The sequence below is a fragment of the Sinocyclocheilus rhinocerous genome, unplaced genomic scaffold, assembly GCF_001515625.1.
Source record: "Sinocyclocheilus rhinocerous isolate Xijiao unplaced genomic scaffold, SAMN03320098_v1.1 scaffold1405, whole genome shotgun sequence".
NCBI classification, from domain to species: domain Eukaryota; kingdom Metazoa; phylum Chordata; class Actinopteri; order Cypriniformes; family Cyprinidae; genus Sinocyclocheilus; species Sinocyclocheilus rhinocerous.
The window spans coordinates 48,302-59,011 of record NW_015645543.1 but is presented as its reverse complement, the minus strand read 5'-3'; the positions used below and the strand labels follow the sequence as shown (position 1 = coordinate 59,011).

The 10,710-nt window shown below is 41.1% G+C and overlaps 1 protein-coding gene across 1 annotated transcript in view; it reads left to right on the top strand.

Moving 5' to 3' along the window:
* LOC107706416 (transmembrane protein 132C-like) overlaps positions 1-10,388 on the top strand; it is a 44,867-nt gene extending 34,479 nt beyond the window's left edge. The window contains exons 2-3 of the mRNA XM_016510130.1: positions 9,150-10,056; positions 10,328-10,388. Coding sequence (XP_016365616.1) covers positions 9,150-10,056; positions 10,328-10,388 — 968 coding nt within the window. The remainder of the gene's footprint in view (positions 1-9,149; positions 10,057-10,327) is intronic.
* Positions 10,389-10,710: the final 322 nt, after the last annotated feature.

Sequence of the window (10,710 nt, the reverse complement as noted above, 5' to 3'; positions counted from 1 at the left end):
TGCATCCGTCCCTAAGATTGGTTTGCAGCGATTGACCTGAAGGACGCGTACTTTCATGTGTCGATCCTTCCGCACCACAGACCATTGCTGCGGTTCGCGTCCGAAGGACGAGCATATCAGTACAAGATCCTGCCCTCTGGGCTGTCCCTGTCGCCCCGTGTCTTCACGTAAGTTGCGGAGGCAGCCCTTGTTCCCTTGAGAGAACAGGGCGTTCACATTTTCAACTACCTCGACGACTGGCTCGTACTAGCTCAGTCTCAGGATCAGTTGTGTGTACACAGAGACTTGGTGCTTTCGCATCTCAGCCGGTTGGGCCTTCGGGTCAACTGGGAAAAGAGCAAACTCTCCTTGGAGAGGATCTCTTTTCTCGGTACGGAGTGGATTAGGTCGAGCATGCCTCATGCAAGGACATGCTCAGTCGGTGTTGAACTGCCTGAATATGTTCAAGGGCAGGATGGCGGTCCCACTGAAACACTTTCAAAGTCTCCTGGGGCATATGACAGCTGAAGCGGCAGTCATGCCGCTGGGGCGGCTTCATATGAGACCGCTTTAACACTGGCTCTATGGCCGAGTCCTGAGGTGGGCGTGGCTACGCGGCACTCACCGGGTCCAAGTCACACCAGTCTGCCGCCAAACCTTCACCCCTTGGTCAGACCTTGCGTTTTTCTGGGCAGGAGTGACTCTAGAGCAGGTCTCCAGGCATGCTGTGGTTCACACGGATGCCTCTACACAGATGCCCTACCCATCTATGCTGGTGGGCCACGTTCGACGGGCTTGCAGTATCGGGGGTTTAGATGGGCCCCCAACTGCACTGGCACATCAATTGCCTAGAGTTGCTGGCAGTACGCCTGGCCTTGATCCGTCTCAAAGGGCGCTTACGAGGCAAGCACGTACTGGTCCGTACGGACAACACTGCGATCGTTGCGTACATCAACCAAAAAGGTGGTTTACGCTCCCGTCGCATGTCGCAACTCGCCCGCCACCTCCTCCTCTGGTGTCAGAAGCATCTGAGGTCGCTTTGTGCCATTCACATTCCTGGTCTGCACAACCGGGCAGCCGACAAGCTGCCACGAGCTGCGCTCCCGGGAGAATGGAAACTCCATCCCCAGACGGTCCAGCTGATTTGGAGTCGTTTCGGAGCCGCTCCGGTAGACCTGTTTGCCTCTCCAGAAACCTCTCACTGCCAGTTGTTCTACTCCCTGACCGAGGGAACACTCGGCATGAACGCACTGTCTTCTGGAGTCAGAAGCATCTGAGGTCGCTTCGTGCCATTCACATTTCTGGTCTGCACAACTGGGCAGCCGACGAGCTGTTACAAGCTGCTCGTAAGAGGTTCTAGGTGACCTACCCCAAGAGGTAGTTGACACCATCACTTCGGCCAGAGCACCGTCTACGAGACACACTTACGCCTTGAAGTGGAACCTGTTCGTCGAGTGGTGCTCTTCTCACTGAGAAGACCCCCGGAAATGTCCGATCAGAGTCGTGCTGTCCTTTCTACAGCAGGGGTTGGAGCGAAGGCTGTCTCCCTCCACCCTTAAAGTCTACGTGGCTGCGATTGCTGCCAACCACGACCCCATCGAAAGGGAAGTCGGTGGGGAAGCATGACCTGATCATCAGGTTCCTTAGAGGGGCGAGAAGGTTAAATCCTCCACGGCCCCCCTCCATACCTGCTGGGGACCTTCTCAGAGCACTACAGCAGGGCCCATTTGAGCCTTTGCAGACAGTTGAGCTGAAGTTTCTGTCAATGAAAACTCTGCTCCTGCTTGCATTGGCCTCCATCAAGAGGGTAGGGGACCTGCACGCATTTTCGGTCAACGATTCGTGCCTAGATAGATTCTATAGCCTTCGTGTGGAGCCGGTATCCTCCTGTGTTCTCACCTCAAACGGGCGAAACCGCTTCGGGTCGGCTTGCTAAAACCGCTCCAGGGAGTTCATATCGTAGACCCTGTGATGACGTCTCCGTTCCCTCCTTCAGGGAACGAGGGTTACAATACGTAACCAAGACGTTCTTCTGGCACAATTTGCTGTTTCGATTCTCTGATTGGTGGAGATTTGGGTCATTCATGGGTAATGTAGTTTTGGATTAAGAATTCCATGGTTGAACACAATTATTTAAAAAATAAGAAAGTATGCAGATTGACAGCTACAACAAAAGCATATACCATGGATTAACAGCCTTGTAACTCCCCATAAGTTTATAAGTTATTTATAATGAGATCCCTTTGCCACGTCACCAAGGGAGCGAAATCAGATGCGCTCGTTTTCTCAGACGCTTGCAGAAAAAGGCTTACCAAAACAAAGTTACTGGGTTAATCTTTGTTTCCTTGGTTGGTAGATGCACCGGGGACCTGATTATAGCACTTAAAACCCGAGAAAAGTCAGATTTTCATGATATGTCACCTTTAAGGAAACTGACTGTTGGACACTATAAGAATTCTTTAGAGTCCAAAGGTGACAGAAATATGCGGGGACGGAATCCTGCATGACAGCTGTCTTTGAGATGAATGGGAATACTAAAAGAGAGCTTTCTCCAGGTATTTTAGATTTCCTTGCTACCTGCTATACTGACTAGCAATAGCAAGTTGCAAATCACAGTTTTACTCAGCTGTAAACTAAAGACCATTGAATATTTACAGAAAGAACAGACTCTTCAATACTTTCCGCCCTCTGTTTCAATAAGAAATATGTCAGGAAATAAAATTGCAGTCGTCAAACCGTTTCAAGGGTCTGCCGAGCTGTTCCCAGTTGGCACAAATATTAATATTTTCTCTAGTAAAGATGCCGCTTTAAAACTAAGGCTAAATTGTATGTTTTTGGGAGCTATATTTATATATGAGTCATGTTTTAGCACATCCACACTCTGTTTATCCATTATATGTAAGTCAAATAATCATATTTAGCAGCTCTCATCTGTGTTCATCATGTTTGCTCTTGACTCCAGCCTGCCTAGACTCACTGCCAATAGCCAAACAAAATAAAGCCCTGAAACACCATCAGCTGCCATTGGCCAAATTGGTCATAGTCAATGGATTGTTTCCCTGACAACAATTTGCCTAAAAAGCAAAAACAAAGCACCATAGGAGGAAAGATAACCAAATATGCTAATTTAAAAGAAGCTCATATATTTTCATGCTGGTTTGTGGTTGTCATTTTTTCCATTGTTGAAGGCTTTGGATTCTAATAATCCGAGCCATCACTCATATTTTCATTTGACTTCCTCCCACCAGCCTCTGTTCTCGCTTATTTTTCATTTGTCGAGGAGATGTGATCCCCGGAGGTATGACTCTAAATGAGAACGTACCTGCATATCATTACATCATTCTCCAAGTCGTCCTGTATGACAGGGTGCCTGCTTCCCTTTTAAGCATGCTCTCCCATAATTCATCGATGCTGGGCTCAGCATCAGACTGAATCCGTTAGTCAAGGGCTACAGAATCGAGCTGAGATTGCAAACGCTGGTGATTGGGAGAGAGTCGGAATAGCTAAAAATCTCACCAGACAAACCAATCCTCAAAGCCTGTTACCTTGAAATAAAAAAGTCCAGCTCTCCCAGAGTGCAACAGCAGGAGTTGTGGTTAGTATAACAGGTACTCTGAGGTGCTCAAATCAGTGGATTTTTCTCCTCCTTCCCTCATGCCTTAGCAAATCTAGTGAGCCATCAGACTTGCAGAGTCAATTTATTTTTTCCAGCCCTCACGGCAGTACACTCAAGCTCAATGAGCAATAGATAGCAATAATGTAATCAAAAAAAGCCCACTGGACTCAAACGTGTCTGTGCTTATGTTTTTGGGGGGGAATAGAAAATAGAAATAGAAATAGAAAACAAATAGACAAATCTTTGAAATAGAAAACAAATAGAAAAGGAAAAAGCGTTTTTTTTTTTTATAATAATAATTAAACACTGCGTCGTCAGAGTTGGTATGTGACTTTAGCACTTGGAATGCTAGCTCAATTGCACTAGCTCAAATGGAGTTAACAAGGTTTTTGACCAGCGAATGATGGAGATCTGTGTTTTGTCTGTCATTACAACGGCCGCATCTGAGGCAGCAAGTGCATCGTATTATGTGCTTTTCATTGGTTAAATATTTGTAAAACCCTCAAACAGACATAAGGAAGACCAATAGCAGTGATTTAAAACAATAATAACGAAATATAATAGAGTTTGGATTTTCCACGGCACACCTGACTGGGCTAGGGTATGGCGACTGCCATACTCTGCCATACGGAAACGCCGCCCCTGTGTTGGTGGCACAAGTTTCCTGCAAGCCTTAGTGCACAATTGCTTATGTTTTGATGAAGTGACGTTGGGCAGATTGTGGAAGATATTTCTGCAGCCAGGCATGACGAATGCAGATCAAGAGTTTCCTGCCATTAGTGGGTCTCTGAAAATTTCTTCATTATCATTATGGAAAATGGTAATGTTTCATGCATCATTTTTGAATGGTGAAAAGAGGGAAGATGGATTTATAGAATCTCCCAGAAAGCAATAAGGCTGTTCAGTTTTAAGATCGAAAACTTGGGATTCTGAATACATTTTTAGAGTCACAGATTTTGATTATTGAGTAAAATAAGATCTTTAGGAGGTTTAAACCTTTTTTTCTACCACATATGCTACCATTCAGTAGTTTGAGATCTTTAAATTTTAGTTTTTTTTTAATTAATACTCTTTAATTCAGGAAGGATGCATAAAATTGAACAAAAGTGACTGTAAAGACGACGTACATTGTTACAAAATATCTATTTTAATCAAAGAACCCTGGAAAAAAAGTATTACGGTTTTCACAAAAAATATTGAGCAGCAAAACTCTTTTCAACATTGAAAATATAAAATGTTTCTTGAGCACATTAGCATATTAGAATGTTTTTAAATGGTGGTATGAATTACAGAGTCCTCTCAACTGTGAATTCTGAAACCAAGTGTGCTTGACAAGTAAGAAATCCTTATGTGGCAACTTGTTAAAAACTACAAAATGGTTACAAAAGTAATAGTCGAGGTATGACTCTGTAATTTATTTTGTAAAATGTGAAAGTCTCTTCAAGTAATGTTAGACCTTATTTTACTCATAAATTGAAATCCGCTATTCTAAAAACCTAATTGAAATTCCCGATGGGACCCACAGAGAATCAGCCCTCTGGGTTGGCCTACAAACCGACATCATGACTAAACAGCTATTATTTTTGGAGCTCATTCGAGGCCAATCGCAGCCTGATCGCAACTAGCAATTGTGCTGATGTCAACAGCAATTGAGGTTAATTTACTCTGTATCTACAAGCCATGTCAAGTAGCTCTGAAGTGGTTGGTGCAATTTTGCCTAGTTCTAAAATCAACAAAATGTCTTTTTTGGTGGCGAGGAAAGACTCCCTATTTAAACATGTTACAGAACGTCTCAGGTTACTTATGTAACCATGGTTCCCTGAGATCTCAGTATGGAGATCAGGAAGGAAAGGAAGGCTCACCTGAGCTGGAGGGTTATGGCCAGAAAGATAACGTTCCGCGAGACGACCTCGCGACGTCACTTCCTTAGTCCGCTTGGGACTTCCTTGGGCCTTTATCTGTTAAAAACTTGAAAGTTCATTACGTATTATTTTTTTCTTCTTTTCTGTGCCAGACTGTAATGTGTCTGGGACATCCATGTCTGTGCAGTCTAAACACCTCATTTTCTCTCATTTTTCAAGTGAACTAAGATATGTTTTGCCTTATTGATTGTCTTTTTATTAAGTGGCTACCATTGAAAGATGTGTCCTACTTGCCTTCAAGTGCTGGTGTTAACCTCAGACACTGAACGCTACCTACTCATTTAATGTATGCAGTGTGGACACTTTGAACTATTACCATTATTAATGTTATCTATCAGCTCAGCAGTTGGCCACTATCCCATGCAACTCCTACTTCACTTTCAGTAAGATTATACACGTTTTTATAATGGCAGTTGAGAAAATGGCCCAAGGGCAATCCAATTATGATGCCCCAAAACCTTACTATGTTAACTTTCCCTGAAGGCCGGAATCTGAAGTTGGGACAGTTTTCCATGGTAGAGCATATCTTAAATTAGTTAACAGCTCCCAAATCGCCACTTACCATGCACTTATGTGCCGCTGTCAGCATGTATTTCAGTTACTCAGAGTCTCGTCTAAGCCATCAAACACTTACTAAATTGATGCAGACAAATCAAGGAAGTGGTGTAGAGCCACTTTAAAAGTAGCCGTCAAGCAACCTAAAAAAAAAAAATTGTGTATTTGAAAGAGTTCAGTCTTTAATTCTTGTATCTTCTGCTAACCAGAGTCTGCTTATGAAGAATAATGTAACCATAAAAGAAAACCCTAGGCCTTTTAGAAAATTAGATACCAACTCAAATGAAGAATGATCTCTTCCCACACATTAATCATTAAAAAGAGAGGAAGTTATAAACCTTTTTCATGCTAGAATATTATTTTCTGGTCTGTATCCTAATGAATTACTAAACGAAACACCATGTTTTTTTTATTTTTTTTTATTATAGTGTAAAATTAGCTGTCATGCAATCACTCAGAATGTTCTTTGAGTAGGAATTAAGCATTTGTAAGGCTGTCTGTTCACTAAAGAATGATGACAGAAGCTTGAATGTCACTTTTTAAATACTTTTTAATGCATGAATTCACTTCAAATCGCCAAACTATCACAGTCTGGTACTTTGTTGTGAACCTGATTGCACAATCAATTGTTATAGGAGCCGTTAGATAGATGTTTTTCATTGAGGCAACGGTCTTGACTTGCCTCTGATGATTTTAACTAAAATATTCTGAGCTGTATCAAAATTGTACACACACAATATCATTTTAACCCCAGCAAATTATCTTGGCTCACCTGCTAATTAAGCCTTGAATACAGTTTAGGATGAACATATGCTAATTTTAGAGAAAAAGAGGAGAGCTTCAACTGATCCAGCAGAGATGAAACAGTGTAACACGTTTCCTCTTTTATCACTCAGTCATGAATGGATTTTCAAGTTATTTTAGTTTTTTTCTGCTTGGAGCACCAAGATTTTAATTTCTCCACACAAAATCTGTGCTTGCATAATGAGTGTGTGTGTGTGTGTGTGGTTGGCTCTTGTATACTGAGGTGGGTTTGAGCAACATTGCTGTGAAGTGATTAGATAAGTCACTACAAGCTTGCCATCTCACTTGTAATTGGCTCTGAGGACAAGGGTAGCTTGTATGTTCAGGCACTGACTGCTTATAAAACGCTTATGTGTCTCTTTCTTGTTTGCTCTCTTCCTTCTGCTCTATACAGCTACTGTTTTTGCCCTGTGGAGCTTTCTTTCTTTCCATGATGTATATACATCTTTACTGTATGTCTGTCATCAGTAATGTCAACCAATACAGATATAATTTTATATTCATATCAATTATGTACAGTGAAACTTCTAGTGAACCTTTGTTCAAACTTAATGAAATCAAGAAAGAAGTGTGATTAAAAAAAAGAAAGAAAGGAGACACAACAATGCTAAAATTTAGGCCAACTACGATTAGCAAGTTATGGCTGATAATAGATAAATGATATTATATAGGCCTATACATACATTTGACAAATTTACATGATACTTAAATATTTTGGCAACAGATAAAAACATATCCTGATCATTAGGATACAGACTAATAAATATAGTATGATATTCTGGCATGAAATTCAAGCATTTACAGCATATTAACTCATCAAATATTCAATATATTACAATAAAATTATTCTCTATAAATATAAGTAATAAAAATGTAAGAATATGTATATATATATATATATATATATACATATTCTTACATTTTTATTACTTATATTTATAGAGAATAATTTTATTGTAATATATTGAATATTTGATGAGTTAATATGCTGTAAATGCTTGAATTTCATGCCAGAATATCATACTATATTTATTAGTCTGTATCCTAATGATCAGGATATGTTTTTATCTGTTGCCAAAATATTTAAGTATCATGAAAATTTGTCAAATGTATGTATAGGCCTATATAATATCATTTATCTATTATCAGCCATAACTTGCTAATCGTAGTTGGCCTAAATTTTAGCATTGTTGTGTCTCCTTTCTTTCTTTTTTTTAATCACACTTCTTTCTTGATTTCATTAAGTTTGAACAAAGGTTCACTAGAAGTTTCACTGTAATTTTCAGTACACATGGTCCACATAATATTTTGGCTAAACATTTAGTTTGAGAGAGAAACAAAAAAATGCTGGTTTACTGCCATATTCCTGCAAAAATGCCCATCTGATTCTTCCAAATGACTAGACATGTTATTCTTATTGTTTCCAAACGAAATACACAGTGTCTGCGATTTAATGATTTTTTTTTAAGAAATCAAAATTTAACTTAAGTTAATCAGTTTGGTGTAGCACCGCATTCAGTGCGCCCTTTGTGCTTTATTTCTCTGATTTCTTTTTTTCTTTCGAGTCTTTACTCTTTATCTTTCTCACTTTTTTCTCTCTCCATTTTTATTGCTGCCAAAAAGAATAATGTTTTAGTCCCACAGGAAAATAGTCTTTGAGTAAACTTTTTCTCCCACCGTTCTTCACTGACACTTTGCATTACTCTTCTCAATATCTGGCTCCCCTGAAACAAAGCAAACTGATTCCATTATATTAACTCAATATTCATGATATGATTTGATTTATTATGGGTGATTTACATTAAAAGAATAATAAAACAAAATTAACTCACTGTATACAAATTCAGTAGAACATATCCCCAGACTCAATCTATATATAAAACCTTTAAACAAACCATAAAATACTTCATGTTACACAATGGTATATAAGCATCCTCTTGCTGTGCTGTAGTGTCTGCCTCAAGCACCAATAGCATTTGTCTGCCACCAGCTGTCACAAATCTCCAGCATCTCTTTTTCTCAGAATAGCGCTGTGACGCAAAATCAATGGAGCCTCTTGGGTCCTTCCATCACCCCAAATATCTGCAGTGAACTGCTGGTTGAAGGCATTCAATAAAAGAGTCCAGTTGCCTGGAGATGGGATTGCAGAATGGGGTGGGAGACAAATGACTCTTACTTTAAAGCATGTAAGAGCATGCAAGTAGCTAGGTCGGGCTTAGAGGTCTGATAGATGGATGAGTGATGTCTTTTTTGTCTTCTCTGTTATTTGTCAGTCATCGACAGTCGGATGCTGATGGAAGGACTGCAGAGATTCGGTGCAATCCCGACTTATCTTCCGGTCCGATACCAGGTGCTGAATGCAGAGTCTGCCTTCTTCCTAAAGGAGGCCAACCAGGACATCATGAGGAACTCCAGCCTGCAGGTTCGTACAGAACTTTTCTTCATCCAACAAGCCAGAAAGACGCCGTCGGTCAATGCCAGTTACGGGCCACTGTATGTAGAACAACCTGTGCCTGCGGAGCTTCTGGGCCCAGAACTCTTCAACAACCCCTCATCCACGTCGCCATCGTCCACTTCCTCTCCTCTCTTTAGTTTTAACTGGAAAGTGCAGACTTTTATTATCAGTGAGCGAATCCATCCAAGTTGGCCGAAGGTTCAGGTTCTCTTCTACGTTGTGGGCCGGGACTGGGATGACTACAGTGCCGTGGACAATTTGCCGTGTGTCAGGATGTTTGCCTTCCACGAAACCCAAGAGGTACGAGGCACCTGTCATCTAAAAGGGGAACTCGGACTGTGCGTGGCTGAACTGGAACCTCTGCTTAGCTGGTTCAGTCCCCCTAGTGTCATACCAGGTCGACAGAGATCTCCCGAGCTGGTTGAAGGCACTCCTGTGGAGCTGTATTACATGCTACAATCCACCGACACTGGAGAATGCAGCTCGGAAGACTCCCGCAAGACCAATTCCATCCACACTGGGCAGCTGGGCCCTGCCGGGTACTTCTCAGGGCCCACACCCATGCGCAGGATCGGCAGCGTACGCCTATTCCAGCCGCTCTCTGAGCTGCGTTTGGACAGTAACTTTGTGGTGATGGTTCCCTCCAGACCCATCAGGCAGAGGGAGACGGTGTCAGCCTTCCTAGCAGTCTCCACCCTTTCATCAGTAGAGATCTTCACTTTAAGGTGAGTGACCAACTCTTGTAGTACTTTTTTAGTGATACTTTATTTTATTCATTTTGTGGAAAAGAGCATATCTGACATTTTGATAATTAATCAAAAGTAAATTTGAAAAAAGGGTTTGTTAACCATGTTTTGTTGACATATTTGTGATGACATCTTTTTTGCCCCCAACGGTTCACCCACCCCCCAAAAATATTTGCAGCACTGCTAATACTTTACCTGCAAATACCATGAAAATTAAATAATCAAGTAAAACTATTTCATTTTTTTTTAGTTTTTGGAAGTTGTATTCAAAATTCACTTGGCTCAAGAACATGCCCACTCAGTTTGAGTAGGCATGCTGTTTCTAATGTAGGCTGAATAGATAAATTGACAATTTTAGTTTCTGCATGGCCCTTGAATTTGGATGATTTCATGCTCTCCAAATTCACTGTTGTCAACGCAAACCACGTTTATCATCGGTGCAAGTGATCCCGTGTGATTCCCACAGTCCTGAGGTATCTGGTAATTTCAAAAGTGTTATATCCAGGCCTCGAAAAGTCTCACAAATTAATAGAATCTGAAAATGTCATGTAAAATTCAAGGAATTTCTGTACTACTTACATTTATTCTAGTCATTCATTTGACTACAAATTACTCTCTGTACAGTAACTGTGT